The sequence below is a fragment of the Amblyomma americanum genome, chromosome 2, assembly GCF_052857255.1.
Source record: "Amblyomma americanum isolate KBUSLIRL-KWMA chromosome 2, ASM5285725v1, whole genome shotgun sequence".
Taxonomy (NCBI): Eukaryota; Metazoa; Arthropoda; class Arachnida; order Ixodida; family Ixodidae; genus Amblyomma; species Amblyomma americanum.
Window position 1 is genome coordinate 99,727,303 of NC_135498.1, and position 24,063 is coordinate 99,751,365.

The following is a 24,063-nucleotide window of genomic DNA, read 5'->3' on the forward strand; positions in this document are numbered from 1 at the left end:
TGTGAATGTTTCCGATGTCAGATATATGGCACGCGGATAGTATATGTGCGCGTGAACTCTACCTTCATTTCCCCATTACCAGTTTTGTTTCAAGTTCGCAGCACTGAGCTCGTGTAACGTACAAACGCTTTTTCTGTAGTTGGAGGTTATGGTGCCAGAAAACAACAGAAACGTCAGGTTTTAGAACCCAATGCTATATCACATATTTAAGCGTGCATTCAGGACTGTGAGATGCCAGTGTCAGACTATGAGAGCAATCATGCGCTGTTCATGTATAGCTATTATTACGATTTTTCATGACATTGAGTCAAGCGGACGAATGTTAAAGCCACACTGAACCACCACAGCGGGAATGAATAATAAACAGAAAAAACGTATTTCTGAAATCGATAAATTTCTGGTTTTTTAAGATCTCTTTTTTCTATTCCTTGGTTCCTAAATTTCGGCACATATTCATATATTTTGATATTGCATAGATTTTCTGAGCCTAACTTTCAGGGATACGTTCACAGTTAGGTTCTCCTAGTTACTGGCTGATCAAGGTGCTAACTCAGCCAGCAGGCTCACACACACGAAGAATGGCCGGAACCTTTAACATGTCGATTTTTTTTTTCCTACGCACTACCTCGCAGGGCGCCTTGTTATTTTTAAAATTTTAGGGAAAGCGAAGTGAGAATGACATCTTTAGACACACGAATGTGAAGCACTAAATCTTTACCCATTCACAATATCCTGTGGAGAGCCCTGCTTTCCTTCCTAGAAGGAAAGTTGATAAGGCGGCCAGTTCGCGGCCACTATAATTATATGTTAATAATACTGTTCTATATTATTAATAGCTTTGCGAAATACCTCACCTTCGATTTTTTATTTCTGGATTGTGCTAGCAGCTACATTGGCGGTCGTTATTATTGTGTTTTTATTTTTTTGATTGAACTGACCAGGGTTTGCCCCAAAGCGATTTTTCTTTTCATGCCGTGTGTGGCCGCCTTACCTAAAATTAGGAGCATTAGCGGGGACAGCCTCTGTATGACAGTCAAAAATAAATCCTCCGGGCACGAATACATGCGAACTATAAAATTTAACTGCTATCTATATAGAAATGGACCTTATGTTGCACGAACGCAGCAGAAACATTCCTGTTGATCCGAACATTAAATACCGGTGACAGCTTGGTTGCTCCTTGAAGATTGGCTTTGATTTCTGAGGAAAGAAAATGGCGCAGTATCTGTTTCACAGCTCTGTGAGCACCTGAGCCGCGCCGTAAGGGAAGGGATAAAGGAGGGCGTGAGATAAGAAAGGAAAACGTTTTTGCTTTTGAAACACAATGTTGAATAATGGCAGTGAATTAGGGTGCATTGCATGCTTCTCGCTAGACAGCAGCTTAAAATCCTTTCGAGCACGCAAATGTTAAAGGTGCGTAAGGGCAGAAAAAAGTAAAAATAAATACGTTGCGCTGGATTTTTCGCCGCCTTGTAAGCTGAAAAAAGTATGTCCCCAGCTTTCAGAAATAAAGAAACAAACAAGAACAAACGCAGGTCATGCAAGAAAAATCATCAGACCAAGTTCACCAGGTGTGTCTCCGAGGTTATCTACCAGATACCTCCATCTTGCGGGCGGGTTTACATCGCCCAAATTGGCCGGTGCTTCGATAAGCTAGCGCTGGAGAATAAAAGGCCGATGCACACCGGCACAGGCAGCAATCTACCATTGCATTTCAAAAGCTGTGACAGCCCCAACTGCGTTCCTTACCTGTACAAAACCGCTTTCCTCTCAAATGCACGCGACAAAACTGAAAGAGAGGTTACCGAACCGTTCCTTATTGCCAAAAGGGGTGACGACTGCGTTAGCTCGCTCTCGTTATCGCTATCGAGACAAGAGATTGAGTTTTTAGAAGGGCATGTCCGTGTTTCACACCGGCTCTAATTGTCCTGCAAAATTCTGCTGATGTTTTCTATCGTCCAGCCAGCCCTATGGCGATAGTGTTTTTCTTGTTATGTTGGCGGGCCTAATAAACCACGTGTTTTCACAAATAAAATCAGTTGGATGTCTGCGCTTTGTCTGTCCTTTTGCGCGCCTTACGTCCCGTCCTGTTCACGCAGTTTGAACTTATTCGCTTCAGTATGAACCAACTAGCCCGCCAGAACGTCCTTCTTCTGGATTGCTTACAGCTTTATTTTATTTTTTGCTTCTTGACAGGTGTGCTCCATATCTTTGTTGCAATGCTCTTTTTTGTACCCAGCGTCAAATCTTTGGTGTCCAGTTCTCGCTTTCATTTTCATCAAATGCTTGCGGAGACAAAATTAGATGTCAGACACCGGATACACTAAAATGGAAAATAGCGTGAGCGTGAAAGCAATGCTTTAATAAGAGCAAACATTTCTTTGAGAGTGCTTTATTGTGCCAGCATTTGAAAGGCGCGAAGCGTTAAACGGAAACGTGAAAGACATTCATATCTTGACTAGAACTCCCCTCTTAATAATCCTAAATGATTTTCAAAGCATCATGCTATTTGGAACTTGCAGGCATAAAAATAACACAGTGATCACATAAGCAAGTTCATGGGTGGAGGACAATGATTGAAAGCAGTACATAAATAATGGCGATAACGACATTAAACGGTTCACTCACACTGCAAAGACACCTTAATAAAGATAATAAATAATCCCTCACTCTAGAAGTGAGGCCCTCTTCATTAATTTAAATTAAATATGACAGTATACTAAACTTCGAAAGACTATCTGTGAGGATCCTCTCTGAAGGCTGCGACAGTCACACGTGCGTCTTGTTAATGTCAATGGCTGAGACGACTATATCATTTCAATGTACAGATCTCCACCTTCTGACTTTCAGTTCTGGCTTTCAGGTAGGCGGTAATGAAGTTGTCCACGAAACTAGCGACGCGGGTGAAGACCATGGGCAACGTAGGGTCCCCGCACGTGGCCGGGCCTCCGGAGAGGACTCCCTGGAGGAACCACTGGCCACCAACGTTCTGCATCACGGGCGCTCCACTGTCTCCCTGCACATGCAAAGCGGCCAGTTCAGACTGCAGTGCCGAACTGCAGCATGCAAAGGCAGGTCGTGCGCTTTGGTAACTTTGTGTGAGTTTTGAAAGGCATACCCCATTCATAGGTGGTGCTCATGCTGCAAGTAGGCACGAACGATGACAGATCATAAACGATTTACGGACAGCGCTTAGAAAGAGAAAGAAGAAGCATTCACATGCATTTCCTTAAATACGTTTGCGACAAATCATGCCAACGTAACGCTGCTCCTCATATCACAGGAATAAATTAGGCATTTTGTAGTAATACTAGTACGAGTGCCTAAATCTCTCATTCCTAAAATAAATAACCCCTGAACATGTTTCTACAAACAATTAGCAAGCTGGGCGAGTAAGTGGAAATCATCATCATTAAATGGACACTCAAGATACCTGCATAGATTTTTTTTCCTTGAAGAAAGCGACTGTTTTGTTCTTTGCGAGGTCTAAAAAAGTTGTCCCCAAACTCCTTGCAATCCCTGTAATGAAAACATCCTCCAAAGACCGGATCGCGCGGCATCGTGCATGCCTGCGTATCAGCAGCCGCCGCAGTTATGAAAATGCCGTCAGCGGAGACGGAAAACGTCGGAAACGTTGGAAACGTTGCGGGAGATCCATGCAGACAGCCCATGTGGAGCATCATGCCCTCAACGCTAAACGTACGCGGGAGGCTAGAGCCGGGGACTAATGCTGCCGGGATTGCGAACGAAGTAGGCTGCACGGAGAGATATACAATTCGGTGTAAAGGCAATTTTCGCATCACGAAACGCTCCTTGCAATCCTTCCTAAAGAAACGCGGCCATCAGGCTCTTACGCGTAGCAACAGCATTCAAAGAAAATGCAACAACTGAGAAAGCGTAGGTTGTACGAACTAGCGTTGATCATGCGCATTACCGCACTGGGTACTGGCTATAAATTGTATTCCACATTTACTGGGTCAGACAAAGTAGTGCGTTTTTCATTAGGAGGCAGTCATTTAATGACGCAGGCCAGCTTCAATTCAACCTCAGTGTTTCTTTAAGACAAGCCATGCGAACACCTCTAGTGGATTCCCACATCTTCTTGGTTCACTTTCATAGAAAGGTACAAATACGTAGCTGATGCATGCGCAAAATTTTGGTACTTATTGCTTATTTTCTTTTACAACTTGTTCATAGCATTCATAGAAGTTTTGTAGTTCTTAATCTAGTGTCTGTATTGTAAAGAGTCTTATCTCTGCGGCGATAGTTCCTGGTTAGCGAGCTCCTGCGAGATTGCAGCCACTAACGGACCACGAGAGCGAACGAATACTAACTACTGCAACCTGACCGTAAAATTAAGGCTTAGCTTTTGTCGTGTAGTGCAGATTTTAGCTCGTCCGTACCCTGAAAGCCATCACCGGCTGCAACCTCGGCCACCTGGCCACTTTCATTGATCGCCGCGTGATTGCGTTGATTGGTGTGATGGCTGGTTATACTGCGATGAGTCTAACAATTAGCGTGAGCATTATCGTTGATACGCATTGCTTCCAAGATGCGCGAAGATGATGCAAGCTCTTGTCGTTTCGTACCTTAAAGTCAAAAAAGGAACATTTTTTTCACACGTTTTTTACACGCATGCTTACATTTCAGGATACAGAGGACACAGGATCGCTGCTGAGCACAATTATGCCGTTGTGTTTGTCCCTCAGGCGCAGCAGGGAGTTGGTGTCTGAGATTTTAGTTGGGCATCGGCCAATCAGTTAAAGGTGCTTTGAAAGGGGCTGTCAAAGAGGTGCGGTATTTCTTGGATGTTAAATGACAACTCTTCCCGAATATCCTCTAGCAAGACTTTTTTTTAATGCGTTTTGTAGAAGCTGAGTTATCTGAAGACACAATTTGAATTTAAGTGTCTTCGCGCCATTCCTCCTCCTCTCGTAACGTTTTGGGCGCTCAAAGGTCGGCGCTGCTCGCGTGGTAATTCCCCGTGCGGGGGGGGGGGGGGGGGGGAGGGGGGGCTGTCTTGACAAACCGCAGCGACACTGCTCACTGGTCGTGGCCGTGGTAGTGGCGTGATGCCTGAAAGAATCTAATCAATGGCTATCTCTGCATAGAATTACACAGAAGCGTGCGACGGAGGATGGCCGAGCATGAAGTTGCCAGTAAGGACTCCCCAATTTCTGCGCGTGATTACAGTTCTCTGCTGCGTGTAGAAGTGTATTATTTGGCTCAAGTGTTCATGACGACAGAATGTAGTGATAGAACACATTTATGTCCTCAACTCAGAAGAAGTTTCGGAGCCCATTTAGGAACGTAAGCCTAGTAACTAAACCTGATGCTTTCTTTTAGCAACATTGTTTCTGTGCTAAACTGCTGTTTGCCGTTTTCCCGCACTGGGCGTACTGCAAATGCTTCCATAGCACAGTGTTGGCCCGCGGTTTCAAAGCCAGCCAGCTGAATTGCACAATGCTTACCTCACACAGGGAACCATAGTCGTGTGGAGCGCATAGAACGTCTTCGGATAGGATTACATCGAAGGAATTTACGCATTTCATTTTGTTCATAAGCGTCAGCTTCAGCTCCTGCAGCGTTCTCCTGGTACGACGGGTTGGCTTTCCTGAGAAAGAAAAGTATGCCATGAAGGTGAGCTAAAGGCAGCGGGACGCGCAATCTAATTAGACACAAGGGAGAAATTAAGGTTGGCCTGCACCGACATATTCAGTCATTCTAATGGAAAGAAAAAATAATAATTTCGCAGCAAACGAAACTTTTCTCCCATAAAGAGGGTCGAACATTAAATACACATGTCGTCATGAGCGACCGATTTCGCAGTGAAACTTCTACTTCCATCGACACAGGTTTTTCGGCGTAGATTGGTGAGTGTCGGCTACACTGCCAATAACGGGTGAGACTTTTTCGGTGTATACGTCAAGCGTTTGACTCGAGCGACAGGAATATTTCAAACGCACTTTTCTCAGCTATAAACGCCTATTTTTCTGCTACGCAAGCTTCAACATAGTCAGAAAGAACCAGATAATCATTTTTTACCACAAAAAAACTGAATGAAGTACAGCTTAGTGTCTTTTTAAGATATACCACGAAGAAATAATGCATACCGCCGCATCCTTAAATAAAAAAACCTAAACATTGACTGAAATCGCCTAAGCAGCCTAGCGAATGAAGTATTCAACCTTTCTTGATTCGCACTTCACTCTTGAAGACACAGGAACTGAAACTAACAGCGGTGCTGTATTTAGGAAAGCCAGCCAAGCATGCTCAGCCCAACGACCAAGACACTATGAACGATGGTTGGGAGATAACCAAGGCGCTTGCGCCGCTGCGTGGGGAAACTTATTTCCTTCTAGTTCATTCTAAGACTATGTGCCAACTGACTCAGATTACAACTCTCGTACTTTACCTATATATATTTTCCGGCAGGACAACACCGCTGTCGTACTTTACCTATGTATAGTTTCCGGCTGAACAACACCTCTGTTCTCAATATCAACGAGCATATGAATATTTGCAAAACATAAATAAAACATAGTGTCTACACGGATCGTGACTTAATACACATTAGGTAGGAGAGGTAAAACACTTTTTTTTATAAAGTGCAAAGAAGTTTCTGGTCGTTCTCGACCACAGCCAACTGGAAACAGCTTCCTCTTGAAAAAAAAAGTCCCAACGTTTTCTAACTTATAATAAACACTCAAATCGAAATAAAACTAAGAAGCGTTGAATGGCAGAAGACCGCACAACTGACTAAAAATCAATTAACAGGTAATCTCTGCTGCTGACTGAAATTGAAAATAAAGGTCATTCTTTTAGTGCACAATTTCATGAACTTTTGAGTTAATTGCCCTAGAAATATCACTCCGAGCAATCACTTCGATGTGAAGACGTATTTGAAACCTCTGCCTCTTCATGCCGGAACACGAAATCTCACATTATTATTTGAACGTACAGTCACTTTGATGTGAAGACATATGCGTCTAGTAATATAGGCTTCACATTTTGGTTCTCTGTAATGCCATTAGATATCAAGGAAGGAAGGAAGGAAGGCCTCAGACGTTGCTGGCACATACCCACTACGGGGGAGTGGCCAAGACACAGGCGGTTAATTGCTGGATACAGGAAATGCTTGACTGGAAAAGGAGTGGTAATAGGATGTAGCCTGATAGATTGGAAGACGGAAGGACAGGGGTCCTGTTAACTTGGAGATCGAAGACGGGGCAATGGCTTAATGTGCATAATAGTACACAATGCCTGTAATGTTGCAATGTCGTACTGACTGAGAGCGGGAAGAAGAAATTAGAATGGGAGTCGCTGCGTTTCTTGAAGAAAATTTTGCACAGCAGAGCGCACACTCCTGTCGCTTCGTCCAAGCAAAGAAGCGCCAATGGAAAGAACAATCGCGGAGGACACAGGCAAGCCCAGTTGATGAAATGGAATTTGCAAAAGACGCTTCCTCAAATGAGAAAAGCGGCGGCAGAACAGCAGGAAGTGATCTATTGTCTCAGGTTCGGCACAAAAAGGGTCCAATGGGGAAGCCGCTAGGCCAGATCTGTGAAGGTAGAAATTTAGAAGGGGAACCCGGCAACGCAAGCGCGTGAAAGAGACCTCTAGTCTGCGTGAGCGCCAGTCTTCGCTACTCCAAGAATGCAGAAGATGCTGATATTCGGGAGATCATGTAAGAGCCGAGGCAGCAAATTCCTGAAATATTGTGTAGCTGCGAAACCTCACCGCAGCTGTATATGCACACGTTGGCAGGACAGCAACAATTGGGTCGCAGAGAGAGGCTCTTGCTAAGGAATCTGCAACCTCATTTAAGTGAAAACCCATATGACCTGGTACCCAAAGCAACCTTACCGAATTTAGACGGAGCGGAATCAGAAACTTAAAGAGGCGTAATGCCCGAGACTCAGTGGGTGAGGATAAGGAAGAGCAAATGGACAGAGACTCTGTCATAACCAACACCTGGAAAACAGTAGTTTCTAATTTTCGTAAGGCTAAGATTACTGCTAATAATTCAGCCAGAAAATTGGGAGTGAAGTCAGGAAGACGGAGAGAAAAAGACCAATGCAGTGAAGGCGAAAAAATTCCCACACCTGCCTTCTCGCGATCCTGTGAGGCATCGGTAGCAATAAGAACATGAGAGGGAAAGGACCTTAGGTGGTCCTGCAACAGACCCTGAAGAAGTGGAAAGGGCTGTAGCTTTGCATTAGATGGGAAAACGTCATCGAATTCAATCTGGACAGATGATTAGTTGTTATACAATTGGCGGACATCTGTGAAATGAATATTTATGGGATCAAGGAGGGACTGCACGTAACATATCTGCGGGGTATGAAAACGAGACCAGGCGGCACTAAAAAAAGCAGAAGGTTGACTAAGAAATATTATACTGGAAGCATGAAGAGGTGAGTCGCACAATTCTAAAAATGTTTGAACTGTTAAAAGGCGAAACCTAGCTGATAACGATGGCATTCGCGCCTCAAGGTACAGAACAGCTTGGGCGACATATTTAGGAAGCCCAATACAAAGCCGCAACGCCTCACGCTCCAACAGCACAAGAGGGCGAAGTTTATAGGCAGGAGCTCCTGAGAATAAGACACACCCGAACTCTAAAATTGGGCGGACGTACATTTTATAAATCATCAGATGTGTATGGCTTCTCATGCCTGAGCTAGCACTACAAAGCCTACGCAGGATACCAATGGCTCGAACTCCTTTTGCAGAAAGTTGCTCAATGTATGGGCGCCTGGAAAGAGTAGAGTCGTATATTACTCCGAGATACTTCACCGTCTGAACTTGAGGTATTATGTTATTTCTATAGACCAGGCAGATATTTACAGGAACCGAAACTGGAAATACTAACAATGCGCATTTCTTCACATTAAGGGACAGATGAATTCTTCCTAACCAGTTGTCAATAACATTGAGGTAATTTTGCAGGGTTCGATAAAGAGTGTGAATGTCACCTGCTGTTGCAAAAAAAGCAATATCGTCGGCGTAGACATAAGTTTTCACATTTTGAATGCATGGAATTGAGCTTAGAAAAATGTTAAAAAGAACAGGTGAGAGAACTGATCCCTGCGGTACACCTCTTGTCTGTGGAAATCTCCTTGAAGAAACACCATTTTGGCAGCAGTAAAATTCTCTTTTTTCCAAACAAGCAGAAATCCAGGCTAGAAAATAGCTAGGGAAGTTCAGTTCCTGTAATCTTAGTAATAGAGTCGAGTGCTCAACGCTGTCGTATGCTTTATTGACATCCAAGGTGACAAGCACAGCAAACTGTTTGCTATTGCGAGCTAATTTAATACGACTCTCTAGGTCAGTATGAGCACACCAAATTGAACTACCCGGCCTTAAACCAATTTGACATGCATTCAATACAGCATTTTCTGAAATGAATGACATGACACGGCTGAGAAGGACCCTTTCCGCCAATTTCACTAGGTTCGATGTTAAGGAAATAGGGCGTATATTGTCTAAAGTTAAGCCCTCCCCTTGCTTTTTAAGCAGTGGAACTATTTCAGCAAGACGCCACTCATGCGGTATCCAAGGACCTTTAATAGAATGGTTAACTAGAGCCAACAGGTCTGCAGGAGATTAATTGAACAAAATTTTGATCATAGATGAAGTGACCTTATCGGGGCCAGGAGCCGCTGGGGATAAGCGCAGAACAATTTGCGACAGCTCAGGCATAGAGACCTCAGTGAAATCACTTGAGGTGCATGTAAATATAGTAGGAGAAGGTAAGGCAGATGTAAAGCGAAGCTCTAAGCCACACGCAATATCTTCTAAGGCCTTTGCGATGTCAGCAGGGGACTGAAAGAGAGATTCAATGTCGGCAGCCGGAGGAATCACCTTGTTGCGCCTCATGAAATTAAACAAAGCTCGTTTGTTTCCTGATTGTGAAAGAAAATCGTAATGATTTGTATCATACTCCTCCTTTGCGTGGGCGACGGTGCGCTTAAATGTTGCTGCAACATATTTATAATCCAACCAATGTTTTGGGCATTGATTCATGAGAAGTTGCTTCCAAGCTGCTTTCCGTCGTCTATATGCACGCGTGCACTCAGCATTCTAATAATTGTTCGCGATAGCACCCTTGGTTCTATTAACCAAAAATTCAGACTTTTGCCCTGCATGGTCAAGTAATGAACATAGATGTGCAGCCTTGCTTTCGGCACTTGTCTGAGCGCAAGTGTCTGAAGTGATTTTGAGGGCTGATTTTAGCGTGTCTTTAAAGCAACTCTAATTTATTAACGTGAGCTGATGTCGCTCAGGAAGAGTTAATTTACACGCAAACTTGAAACTAATCGGTAGATGATCACTGTTTGTTGCATTGTCAACAGGCGCCCAAGACGTAACAGAGACTCCTGGGGAGGAAAAAATTAAATCCAAGGCAGAGCGGCATTGGCTCCGAACAAACGTAGGCAATCCGGAATTGTTGCAAATCAAGTTGTTGTCAGAAGCCCAATCAAATAGTCTAGAACCAAAGCTGTCTGTTTTAAACCCCCACGTCACATGGTGCGAATTGAAGTCTCCAAGTAATAGAACCTGAGATCGGCTGCTAGACATGAGTGAGTCAAGGGGCCGAGTGTCACGCACACCAGACGGGAAATATGCATTAGCTACCGTAAGGGGCTGTTGACCTGGGACACTGAGGTCAACCGCAGGGATTTCACATTCATTGTCCCCATATTGGAAAGAAATGCATGCCCTGTGGCAAAACTTTGTAGAGATGAGCACTAACAACCCTCCCCCTCGTGATGACCGGTCAAGCCGGAGCGGACGGTAATTCTTGAGATGATTATTGAAATTTGAAGTTAGCCATGTTTTCTGTAAAGAAGCTAAATCTGGTTGAAGCTGGTTGCATAGGCAATTTAAATCTGTTGAAGCTGAGAATATAGATCGAACATTCCACTGTAGTACACTTAAGAACCCTATCTTGGAGGGAGTGTCGCAGCCGCGACTGCCTTTTCTAGAATCCTGGTCTAAGCATTTTGACTTGGGTTACTTTTCTTTGTCTGTGACTGGGGCCAAGATGGGCCTGCAATATTGAGAGGAGACCCACTTCGTTTCTGGGCGCGGAGATCAGACTCCATAACCATACAGTCCATAGACGATGCGTCCATAACGCTGGTCGAAGGAGAGGCCTGAGAGGTCTTTTGTTGCTCACATTGTTTTTGGCCCTGTGGAGCGGTATTGAATACTACTGAAGGAGGGTTAGCTTCCGAAGCCAAAGAAGACAAGAGCGGAGCGGTGGACGCCTGCAGAAGATTGGTCATCTGAGCAGCTATGACCTGCGAAATGCACGTGGACACGGTTTCCATAATGCGATCCACTGCATTTGCCACAGCTTTCTCAACTGCCGCTGTAATAGCCTGGAACCAACTAGAATCCATTATGGGTGGGCATTTGGCGGCCACACTAGAGTAGCCTGAGGCTCTCTCCTTGACTGCGGCAAAAGCCTCTCTCCGCGTGCATCTGCGCTTGTCTATAAGCTCAAGCACCTGAACTTCTTGTGCTCGTGCAGGACAGTCAGGTGAGTCAGCAGGGTGAGCACCGCTACACAAACAACATTTCTTTTGCTGTTCAGGACATTCCTCTCTGCTATGACGTTCCCCACAGGCACAGCAGCGTAAGACCGATTTGCAGGCTTTCCCACTGTGGCCAAATCGCCAGCAGTTGTTTGGACACTGAAGGGACCGAGAGTTAAAGGAATCTACTCGAAAAACCAATGGCCGCACTTTAATCTCTGACGGGCAAAATATTCCTGCAAATGTGGCAATGACGGACTCCGTAAGAATTTTTACTCGGTCAACCATCCTGCTGCATCGATGGACAGCAATCACCCCTGCAGGCAAGAGGTTCTCAAGCGTTTCCGCAGGGCTCAATCGAGAGTCGACCCCTCGGACCAAGCCCTTGGAACATGCTAGATGAGGCAAGATACAAGAAGTGCATGACCTCTTCCTCTTCATGTCCGAACATAAATTCTCCGATTAATATTTGAACAGAATCCTTCTGGAGCAATCTGTGTTTTTCATTATAATTTAGTATTTTTTGAAAAAAATCTGTTTCCCAACTATCGTGCTTCTGCTTTAAAGGCAGTATGTTAAAATAAAATTATATTATGTTACGCCCAGACAATTTCCTTAAAGTTCTTAACGCGCCTGGAAGAAGCGCAATGAGCCCCCTAATGGCGGCTCTCACGCGCCATGTACCCACTAACAGCACCACCGACCAGCAAAAAACCAAACACTAGTCGGTGCCTCCATGGCATACGGTATGCCATTGCGCCATTAGATCAAGTGTAAGCAAAATGGAGCATTAAACATGGGGCTCCTACCTTTCCTAGCACTCCATCCTGTTGTGTATGCCTCCGAGTCCTTGGGTAAGTGTTCGTTTCTTCGGGGCAGGCAAATCGGCCTTATTCGGCTCGTGAACTCGACTGGCTCTGCGAGCTTTATGATGGCGATGTCGTTGGCCTGAATACATAGAAAACAGAAAAAAAATAGATTGTAAATTGCCAGGCTTTCGATCCCGAAGCGAACCATAGGTTTGATCATGAAGGACGCCGGCTCCGGATTAATTTAGACTACCTGGAGTTCTTCGACGTGGGCTGAGGTCGCACAGCCTGTGGACGTCTTTTTATTTCGCTTCCACAGAAATACGGCTGCGCGGTCGAAATGTGTAACCCGTGACCTCGGGATCAGCAGCTTTCAGAACACCGAAGTTACAGAGCCATCGCGGTCGGCGAAGACCGAAAAATATAGTGGTCTGCGCGCGAAACGGCTTTTGTTTTCTTCCCTTCGTTGCAGCTTACATAGTTCACGCCTTACAATATCAAGTTTTGCTGAGAGTATATACAATTGGGATAGCACAATTGTTTCTTTAAAAGACATCAGTCGTTTATTACAGGGCAGGAAGACTCAGGCGGTGCGCATCGACATAAAAAGCGTCTGTGTCACTTTTACTATGGTTGCCTTGAAGAAACGATACACGCCTGATAAACATGAAATGTCATGCCTTCAAACCCATTCAAGGTGTTTCGCCCTCGTAAGGCTTCATGAAGAAGCGACAGCAATTAGCCAGTCTGTCTCTTCAATTTGTAAGGGTTCACACTTGAATTTCTTTGGCCGCACATGTTTCTTTACCTGCTATATGGCTGCCTGACGGAGGGAACGACGAGTGAAGTGCAATAGATACGCACCGACTTAAGGCCCTTCTCTATATACTACTGAAGTAAGGATCATATCGAAAACATTCCAACTTGAACATAGGTGGCCGGAACAGAACGGATAAGACAGCGTTCACTTCACAAGTGAAATTGTTAAAAAATTATGATCTAACCGTTCCATCAATACGTGCGTAGTGGTAGCACTGACGTGCGAAAAGAGGTGAAAAAATGAGGAGAATTATTGCCGCCCAAAGATATAAAACACGTTTGATTGAGGGCTAGACAATTCAGTTCCCAATTAAACTAAAATACTGAAGTGTAGCTGTTGATAAAGCAATTTTGTATTTTTTATTTGGGTCTCAAGAAGTTACTAGATGCATGCAGAGCAAAAGAACGCAGTAGCGAGAAGAGCTTGTATGCACCTCCATGTTTCGCACTGTGTTTATGTATACTGCCAACATATGCCGTGCAACCCACACGCACAAAAAAGAAACTGCAGCGTGCAAAAATGATGGCCACGTTCCCAAACCTCCTAACTGATCCGCAAATACGCAATTGGACGAGATTAAACTTCTTTACAAGGAAGTTCCACGAGTGCTACAACAAAACCGAAAGTGTTGTTCAATGCGAACATGCCCGGATCAGATATCTTGCTCCAAAAAAAAATTTATCAGAGTTTATTTATTATAATGAAAGTTAATAAATCACTGGAAACTAGCAGTGAATATACTTTGTCCGGTCAACCCCTTTTACTATACATGAGACATTCATTATTCTGGGTCTGATTTTCCTGAACTTTAATCCGAGGCGCGAAAACAACAGAAAACGTCGGAGCGCGTGCCTACATTGTTTAGATGATTTGCAGTCGCATGGGCCATCGGGTTGGTGGCGCGTTTCTGGCGCCAATATTCCCAGCAGTGCAGGGGATTTGCCTTTGCGTGGCGGCGACGGCATCCATCGGAAGGCCAGCATCTTCTACGCAACCAAACTTTCCTAAAATTCAAATGGGTATGGTGGCAGCGCAGAATTTGCTTTATACGGAAATTTTTACGAAAAGGCTTCTTGCGCCCAAAATGTTTTACCGAGCAACGAAAGCATTGCTGTGCATCTCCATTAAGCAATTGAACTGTTGCTCTAATTTCATAACCCCGATGTAGAATTATATCTGTGGCTGCCTCTCTTCCCTCCCTTTATCAGTCGTTGAAGTCTCACGGACTCTTGGTATCAGAGGAATCGGTCACTTTGTCTTGTTGACGATAAGGATTAAGTAACGTAAGAAAAGATAGTGAAAAATCACTTACAATGCCGACCTCGATCTTTGTTATTCGGCCACCTTACTCGGCAGGCGTAAGCCTTATTTTTTTTATGATCACAACAACATAGCGCTTACATTTACAAATTTGAAATTTCTTTTTATATTGAAAAAAATATTACATGGCCATTTCGCGCCCGTCTCTACCTAAATGACAGTTTTTCGCGTTGCTTAAAAGTGGACAACACACTAAGGCGATAATTTACTTACACTGCCAGAATAGTTCTGGTGGATGCACAGTTCTTTCACGGGCAGTGCTACTTCGCCTTCGTCCAGTACGTTCCTTCGCCAGGATCCCAAATGAACTCGCAAACCGTCGCTTCTTCTTTTACTGAAAGGAAAGGCGCAAAAGTCTTTGAAAGCATTCGCGCTTGTCGGCGTTCAAGACATATTCGTCTATACACCATTGAGCACAGCCATGATTAAAGTTATATAGAGCGCAACTTAAAACAGACAAGCACAAAGACGAGAACAGACACACGAGCACTTATTTCCAACTGACGTTTACTGACAGGAACAGTTACTTATAAGCTGAAAACAGGAAGGCCGAAAGATATGAGACATAGAGGCTTTAACGCTTCCAAAATTGAAATTCAGCTTCTGTCAGGGCCACCGAGGGCGCACTAATACAGGTATCTTGCAGCATAGCTATCTCAGCAGCCTCTACTAGCTCTCGCAGTATCTGATCAGAGTTCCTATGCACCACAGAACAGCCTGTAAGATTTGTTGTTGTTGTTGTTGTTGTTGTTGTTGTTGTTGTTGTTGTTGTTGTTGTTGTTGTTGTTGTTGTTGTTGTTGTTGTTGTTGTTGTTGTTGTTGTTGTTGTTGTTGTTGTTGTTGTTGTTGTTGTTGTTGTTGTTGTTGTTGTTGTTGTTGTTGTTGTTGTTGTTGTTGTTGTTGTTGTTGTTGTTGTTGTTGTTGTTGTTGTTGTTGTTGTTGTTGTTGTTGTTGTTGTTGTTGTTGTTGTTGTTGTTGTTGTTGTTGTTGTTGTTGTTGTTGTTGTCATACTATTGGTAAGATTTGGTTCGCATGCCCTTTCGATGCCGATATATTCGTCGTTTTCTTTGCATCGACGACGATGCATCGCCAGATTTCCGGTGCCCGTTTCGTGGGTTTTATATTTGTGTTCTTTCAACCGCTCTTTCAAACACCTTCCCGTCTGACCGACGTAAACTTTTCCGAAAGAAAGAGGAGTTGTGTACACCACGCCTTCAACACATGCAACTAATGGCTCCTGATGCGCTGTGGTACACCTCCCACGTTTCATATGCCTTTGTGCTTGTCGGTTTTAAAATGCGTTCTATACAATTTTAATAATGGATTACCAAGTAGCCCACACCATTACCCTAGTAAGCACAGCCAAAAAATGTCACGAGACTTTTGCGTGCAGCTACACGTGCAAAACCGCTTTCCTGAATCTGGCGGGTTATCAGGGGCATCTGCAAGCATCCCCAACTGCTTTACTTTTCTGCTGCGCTTTGTTTGAATGAGCGGAAGTCCATAAAAGAAGTCTCTGAAAAATAATTCCGGCTCTTGCATGGTGACTTATCGTGTTTTCGACTGGTAGCTTTAGATCGCTCTAGAGCGCTCTGAGAGGCGACCGCACATTCGGCTGGTCAAAACCGGCCGCTCTGACTACATTCGGCTGGTTCTTTCTGAGCGCTCGCCTCCAGCTCAGAGCGCTCTGACGCGCTCCGAGAAAAAAGTCGGAGCGGCTCCGAGATGAGTTCACGTGACAGAGTCACTTCCGCTATTTCGCGAAAGCGGTGCGCGGCCTCGGCGTCCGCTACGCGAAGGCAGAAGCAAGTGTAGGCTTTTAACGCAGTAGTAGCGTCCTTGCTGTGTTGTTTTGCGGGTGCCGCGCTGTGTGAGGCAAAATGTCCCAGAGAGGCCGGATAACTACGCTAGGAACCCGGCCTGTGTTGCTGTCGCATGACAACAGCGATTCCAGCAGCAGCTCAGACGAGGACGACAGTGCTATCCACAAGGCGATGTTCGAAAAATGAGCGTCCCGTGGGACGGAAAGCCGGGGTAGCGATCGAAACAGGCTACGCGGCGATCACGATGCAGACTGTGTGCCACCCCGTGCGGCTACTGTTGGACCAGCAGCCACAAGCAGCGGTGCCATGTTGTGGTTCCCGAAGTTACGTCCCCCTTCTGCTTCCTGCGCTTCCGTTCTAAAAACTCGCTGACCATTCGGCTTGATCAGTCTCGCTACGCTCTCAGAGCAAGAGCGGCTCCCACTCTGTCAAATCCAAACCGGATCACGGGAGCGACCAGTCGAAGACACCATTAGGGACCGCGCTACTTCCATCATATCGTAACTCTGACAACCCATAGGCGGATGTGCCAGAATTAGATCTGTCCTTCACGCTGAGAGCTTTTGACCGCTACTGCGTATAGAAACAAGCGGGCATCGCGATGATACGACGGTATATGCGATTGTCTGTCGACTACCCCGCTGCTGTCGCTTTCGTATTCTTTAATTAAGCAATACTTCCTGGAAAAGCGGAGTAGAACCTGACAGTAGAAGCTGGCGAAGGTCGCGCCCGTCCTTAAACCCGCCAAGCAACCAATGTTCTACGCATCTTTCAGTTGCCATTTTAAGCTGCGTTCGTAAAATACCCGAGGGTATTTTGCAAAAAAAATTTACATATTAGCTCCGAAGCCTAAATGCGTATTCTCAAAAAGTTATAATGTATAGACAAAACAGGTCAGCGATTCAAGCTCTGAGCAGGCTGTGAGGCCCGACCGCTGTATGCCACCGCGCAGGGTTTTGCGTTGTTATCATCCCTTCGTAGGACAGCGGGGCTCAGGTTCTCCCATTTGCTTAGAGTGTTCACATGCAATCAACGGTGCACCTACCTACCATATTTTAGCGTGCTAAATACTGCCAAGCTACCAATCAACGCATTTAGCATGTTTTTACCTTTCGCTAATAGGCCTTCTTAGTGTTCTCCGTGTTCTACTAGCGTGGGTGGACAGTTTCGCGTGGTGCATAATGGCGGGAGAATAAATTTCTAATCATTGGGGAGGATTCGAATGTTCCCCATCAGTTTAGCTGCCTGATAATAGCTCTTGAAGCAATTTTCATTTCTACTGAATGTATCGTACGTTATACGTCGCTAAGACTGACGTGCGGATATTGATCAAACTTAATGTCTTTTTACGAAGTCACTGGTAAAAATGCGTGCCTTTTTTGTATGATATCATTCAATTTCTATAGTAATTCTGAGCGCTGTTTTACCATTCGTATGAATGTGAGACAAGCATACAACTTGTGCCTTATAAAGGATTATGGTGTAAAGGAAGAACGATATTCGAACCCCCCCCCCCCCCCCCCCGATTTTGTTGTGCGTATTTCCTAGTCACTAACCAAGTAGCCCTTGTCTAACAACCCCCTCCCTTTGGCTTTGAGCTCAGGGGCCCAATAAGTACAGGGATTATTGAATAAGTTCTCAAGTAACCCAATGGAAGAAACGCAAGACATTGGCGCCGCTCCTTGCTACTGGCTGAAAGGGTCATGGCGTCGTAAAACGAGTTTAGCGATGATGTCTTGAGGCTGTATTTTATCGGCAAGCAGAGAAGTAAGAGAATCCCAAGTCAACGCAAAGCATGAGGGGACACACCACTCACTCGACGCAATGCGCAGCTGTGACCACGTGCCTGTCGTTGATAAGCGCCCCGCTGCAGTACTGCTCCGGCCGGAACTTGGCGATGGTGTGGATGGCAGCGTTCCAGGGCCAGTGCGAGGGTGTCACCTCGCTGAACGCGCCCCCTTGTCGCATTGGCGCGGTGCCGCACAGCTGATACGCTGTTGAATGCATGAACAGAGTTACGCACATGGAATAGCAAATAGCGCTTACACGTGTCAAATGTAAGTGGATCCAATCGCTTTTATTTCTTTTTCGCTTGTCGTTCAGTTATAAGCAGTGAGGAAGCTCGGACGCCACTCTTTAAATGCTCGCGATACCTTATCTTCCACCCATTAAAGTGAGAATCCAAAGAAAAAGATCGAGCTTCAACGATGATAAAAAAATAGATAGATTGATTCCACTCTTGTCTCTTCTTTTGGCGTTGCAGGAAAAAACAATAAAAACAAAACTAGCGAACGTAAATAAAGAAAAAACTATATTCCTTGCAGGCTACCTGCGCTTCTTTCCTCAGCCCCGAGGCACATGAATGTCCGTTTCGTCGCTCGCTGATCCGGTTGCGTCGCGAAATGCAAGACGGAAGCTCACAGACCGAGCGCAGGCAATTAACTGCGCCGCTTCTTGCTAGTGTTCTCGGAACTTCATCCCCGCAAGGCTACTTGGCACGTGCAGAAGAAGTGCACGCGCAACGGGTTGCTTTAATCCCCATGCCTCGATACAGAGTTTTCCTTGCGCCTTGCTGCAAAAGAAAGATGTTTTTTTTTATTTTGCCTCCTTTTCTCGCTTTTTTGTCGGCGCAAATACCTTAGCTGTAGGATCTCTAGAATTAACTACTAAACGGATCTGGAGCCGGCTGCTGCTTCTGCGGAGAGCGTCTAAAAATTCATTTTTTCACACAGTGATCATCGGTCATTTTCAAATTGTTTGACGACGCTTTTGTTCACTTCGGACGATCTGTACCAATTTAGTACCGGGGTTGGCCAACAGAAAAACATTTACCGAGAGGTTTTTACTCATAGTAGTAATTTGATTTCAATGCGTTGTGCCTAAGGACGCCATAGTTGTTTTTGTTTTGTTTTTTGCCCTGCTCAGCTGAAGGATGAAAGATCCTTTTTTTTAACCATTTTTACCCCGAAGAATCAAGCATGAGGATAGGGAAAATCTTGTATCTATTTTAGGACCGGCGTTCACCTGCCGGCACTGGAGGTATAGCCCCGCACTTTCTGCTTATGAGGCGCTGCTCAAACAACTTTGCCACCGTTGCTGTAGGTTTCACTCATCCTGCTAAGAAATGAGGGTCAAAGAGCGTTTATGATGTATAGGCACCTTCTTTACATAAAGTAACCGAGCAGCAAGGTTTTGCTTCTCAATCGTATAACAGAGCCTTTACAGCACCCCTGAAGACCGAAAGGTCTAAAAACGTGAGGACAAGGGTTCACCTTACTCTACACAGTTTAAGAGCTTAAGGGCTGTCATATGCGCTTCGCTGCGCAGTAAGAAACAAACCACTGTCGCTCGGTTACTTCTTGCAAATACGGTACGTTAGTAACGGAGTTATTTACTTGCCATCGGTAATACTGCAAAACCCCTGGCCATACTTCGACACGGCACAGCTTGAAATGAAGTAACTTACGTGCCTCATATTCAGTCTCTGATTTTTCTTTTCATTTCATGGATAATCTAAAGCGCGGAAATGCTTTAGACGTAATCGTGCAAGGCCCATATTACAGACTTGTGGAACAGAGCAGGTTGCTTCTTCAGTCCAGCCCATCGAGAGGTAATGTCAACGCTTCTAGCCAGAAAATGAGCTCTACTTTGAGCGAAATACTTGCTTTGTTAGAGACGGCGTCAATGCTGTACAAGTCGACGTGTGTGTGCGTGCACATTAACTTATTGAAAAGCGCACACGTTCTTAGCAGTAGACGGCTTTGCTACGTGCTAGGAAAGGCAGGATATAAGAAGTCTGACAGCAGCAAGGCAGCGCTCACAGTACTTGGTTGATGATTAGGCATAATTAAAAGCAACGTCCCTTTCAAGCATGTCGTGCACTATGTCGAATACAACTAAAGAACAAAGCCGGTTTTCCCTGAAAAAGGATTCTATTTAAGCCAATGGCGTCGGCCGATTCACATGAACCGCCTAGTGTGACAATGCAGGAAGCGGACTATCCTCGACCATGGATTGAGGGGGCTATTATCTTTCATATGCCACTCTCTAAATCGTCACACTAGCAGCCTCATGAGAATCAGCCACGCCATTTGCAGGAAGGAGGTTCTTTGACAAGGAAAACACGCTTCGTTCTTGAGTTGTACACGACTACAGAGATATTGCACGAAATCTTCTACAGATCAAGCAAAAATGTTTGGTGTACGTTCAGCTTTGACGATGCTCAAGCTGTACGAGTATGGGCTTTAAATGAGGCCAAATCCTGGCAACAAGAAGTTAAAACAAAACGGTCATGCAAATTTCTTTCGGTAGTCCACTTCTAGCATTGCCTGCGCGTCGGTATAGAAAAGGATCACATTCTGCATTCTCTTGTATTCATTTAGAAAACCCAGGCTTTTAAACGTGAGTCGAAGCATATATCACTTGCTGGAAAACCCTGATATGACTACAACCCCTTTTATGTTTGTTTGTATGTTTGTTCTTTTTATTGTTATGCATGTTCCCATCATCGCCGTTGGAAACCAATATGCCCCCCATTATGTAATGCCTTCGGGCCTTTAAGGGATCAATAAATGAAATGAAATGAAATATAGAAGATAGCTCTGCCAATTTCTACTGCCTTAGCATTATACTTCTCTGTCGGCGAAAACCTCGCGCCTTGTGTGCGCGCCTCCAACCACCAGTGCCCTCTACAAAGCCCCATCCACATTTGCCCTTCTAAAGGCCTACATTGTCCAGAAGCCCACTCATAAGCAGGAAGAAAAAGCGACGGCGAAGTGTTATTCAAAAGACGACTAGAAAGCCGATCACTGTTAAAGCGAACTGTACAACCACTAATGCTAACTCAGATTTTTCACATGACACTGTTTGATCACCGGAGCATTCTTGTTTCACTCATGCGTTTCTCCTCACGTGAACGCGGCCTAAACAAGTGTTTTCGTAATAGACTGGCTAATCAGGCGATGATCAACTGTGTTATCATCACAGGACTTCTTGCACGCCCCTCGTCTTGGAGCTTAACTCTCGCGGCACCTGGTGAGGCATAAAAAGCTAACACCGTATTCGGACGCCGTGAGTGCAGCGCGAGAAGAGTGTAAACATAGACACCCTCAAGAAACCTCCTCCGCTCCCCGCCTCTCCCTTATCTCCCCACAGAAAGTAGCTGTTACGCTTTTCCCAAAGAATACTTTTCTTGAAATTCTCAAGCAGCATAGAGTTATTTTTTATTTAGGTTCATTTTTGTCACTCATTCAGTTATTTTAGACAATCAGATCAGATGTACATGCACACGTGCAATCATGTCATGATGATCATTCTGTCTGAATAGCCGGGGCAAAACGCGTGCTATTAAGATTGGCAAGGCTCGCAACCCTGAAATGTGCATAACATAACATTACTAATGTCTTTAAAAACTTCAGTATTTTCTACACCACTTCCAACCACCCGAATGAAGTACAAAAACACTGTACTGATGTGGCAGAATAATAAAGGGGCAAGGCTGCATCGGGCAGATCAGGTACATTGGAAAATGGTATCGCACATCGCACTGAAAAACAAACAAAAAGCAAACAACAAGAAACTTGATATGAGCACACGCACCGAAGATGTGCATACAAAAAAAGAGTACAATGACATTGTTTATTTTAGAATGCTGCCGTTAAGAGCTTGATGTTGTCGCAAAAGACAGGTTACATGATCCAAGTTGCTATAGTTGGATACAGCTTAAGAACGCAGCGGATTTTCCCCGTCAAAGGACCCCCTTCCAGCCAATGGCATCGGCCGATTGTGATGACCCTGCTAATCTGACAATGCAAGGAGTGGTAGATGAAAGTGTATAATCATTTCCCTCTGTGGTCGGGGATAGACACCTTTATCCATTGTGCCGCCGCTCCCTGCATTATCAGACTAACAGGATCATGAGAATCGGCCTACGCCATCGGCTGGAAGGGGGTCCTTTGAAGCGTAAAAGCGGCCAAGTTCTTGAGTTGTATACGACTGTAAGTACAACCACGGAACGCGAACTACTCCTGATCTTATCAGAGTGCGGTTCTCTCACTCTTCCTGCTGATAGCAAAGAGTGTAATGCGATGTACAAATCTCTAGTGAGGACTTTAAGGTGAATAGTGGTTTTTGCTTGGTTCTAACTGTGATCGCGAAGGTAGTAGCAAAACTTACGACATTTGTCATCTTCTGATATTACACTGAAATGTTCCCGCTACGTTCACTCATAATTATAGTGTTCAGACCCTGCTTGATTTTTTAACAAATCTCTTCCCCTCATTGGTACATTTCGCACGTAAATATCAAGAAGAAATAAGTCACTTTACTGTGCAAGCGCAAGTTACTAGTCTAAGTTCGATCATGACTTTCTGAGTCTGTGGGGCGCCCTGTGGAGTGCGCCCCACAAGCCATGTGTGACCAAGGTACTGAGGAGATCCCAGGCGACTCTACTACATCGAATCCGCACGGCCTCTGCTCGCACTCCTGCCTAGATGCATAAGACGGGCATGGCATCGTCTCCGCTATGTTCTTTATGTGGTGTGTGCGGAGATATCGAACATTATATTATGTACTACCCAGAGTACCACGCCGAAAGGTATGTGATGTTCGCTTCCTTCAAGAACACAGGAACCCTTCACAGCACAGTCCAGGACATTTTCTACCCGAGTGAAAACCAGACATGCAGAAGGGAGGCTGCACACCTTCTTTTAACATTTCTGCAGGACACTCATCTTGTTTCTGAATGGTGACAACAGGAAAGGTCTATGGCCTACTGTGATTGAATGTGTGTGTAGATGGCGCCTTCTGGAGTGGACTATGTTATACTGTGAGTGAATGTGTGTATGAATTGTGGCACTGCAATGGACTATGTTCGGCTGTGACTGAATATGTGCATAGATGGTCACTTCTGGAGTGGACTGTGATGTGCACTGTGAGGAGTGAATGTGTGCATAGATGGTGACTGCGGGAGTGGAACATGTGCTATTATAAGTGACTGTGCGCATAGCGGGGCAGACCCGATAGGTTTTAGGACCTTATAAACATATAAGTGACGCTACGGTGGAGCAATTGCTGACAGAATAAGCAAGGCTAATCCCACCTGTAGCATTCAACACTTCAACTCAACTCCACCCTAAAACTGTCACCGGCCAGATTATTGAAAATCATATTTGAGTAGTTGAACCCATAGAGTATAGAGCCTTGATCACAAAGCACGCAGCACTAAGCAGTCCTATTATTATTGACGACACTGGGTACTGAGCAGCCATCAGGGTGGGTACGACATGACGCTTTAAAATCAAGAGCAAGTGCATTCTCACCGTTGCATGTCATAGCGAGTGTCGCGAGTGTGGCCAAGGCGAGGTGCATGCCGACTTCCATCCTCTCAGTACGGACACTAACGGTGGCGTCCCACATGCGGTCGCTTCGCCTCCCCTAAGTATCTGGTGCCCTCCAGCCTTCCCTCGCCCTACTCCTCCAGGCAGCGAGCGTCCTTGACAAACAAGATCCGCAATGGCTCGAAAGACGCTGCTCTTGGTTCACGTGCCTCCGCACGGCTTTCCCCGTTTTATTGTGCCTCCTTACTTTAATTTCTTTATCCCCGCCCAACGAGTCAGCTGGCTGCCGCGGTCGCCCGCGCATTCCTTACACCTGTCCGCGTTCAATTCCTTGTTCTATTGCTTTATCGGTTCGGAGGGTACGTGTTCTGAGAATTAAACGGAAGTCTCCCCGCTGTGTAGAGAGCC

The 24,063-nt window shown here is 45.1% G+C and overlaps 1 protein-coding gene across 1 annotated transcript; it reads right to left on the reverse strand.

Annotated features, from left to right (window-relative positions):
* Nucleotides 1-2,396: 2,396 nt before the first annotated feature.
* LOC144118869 (chymotrypsin-like elastase family member 2A) lies at nt 2,397-23,740 on the reverse strand. The gene is made up of 6 exons (XM_077651655.1): nt 23,638-23,740; nt 18,135-18,312; nt 14,709-14,829; nt 12,356-12,494; nt 5,472-5,614; nt 2,397-3,016 (listed from the first exon to the last, which is right to left on the reverse strand). Exons 1-6 carry the CDS (start codon nt 23,732-23,734, stop codon nt 2,813-2,815), a joined length of 882 nt encoding a protein of 293 aa, XP_077507781.1. The 5' UTR covers nt 23,735-23,740; the 3' UTR covers nt 2,397-2,812.
* Between the last annotated feature and the right edge of the window lie 323 nt (nt 23,741-24,063).

Bases quoted from the DNA above. Each gene is read 5' to 3' on its own strand.
- LOC144118869 (XM_077651655.1), bottom strand. From the start codon at position 23,734: ATGTGGGACGCCACCGTTAGTGTCCGTACTGAGAGGATGGAAGTCGGC. The intron at 18,313-23,637 runs GTGAGAATGCAC...TGCATTCAACAG, and splicing joins ACTCGCTATGACATGCAACG to CGTATCAGCTGTGCGGCACC. The intron at 3,017-5,471 runs GTAAGCATTGTG...TTGCATGTGCAG, and splicing joins ACTATGGTTCCCTGTGTGAG to GGAGACAGTGGAGCGCCCGT.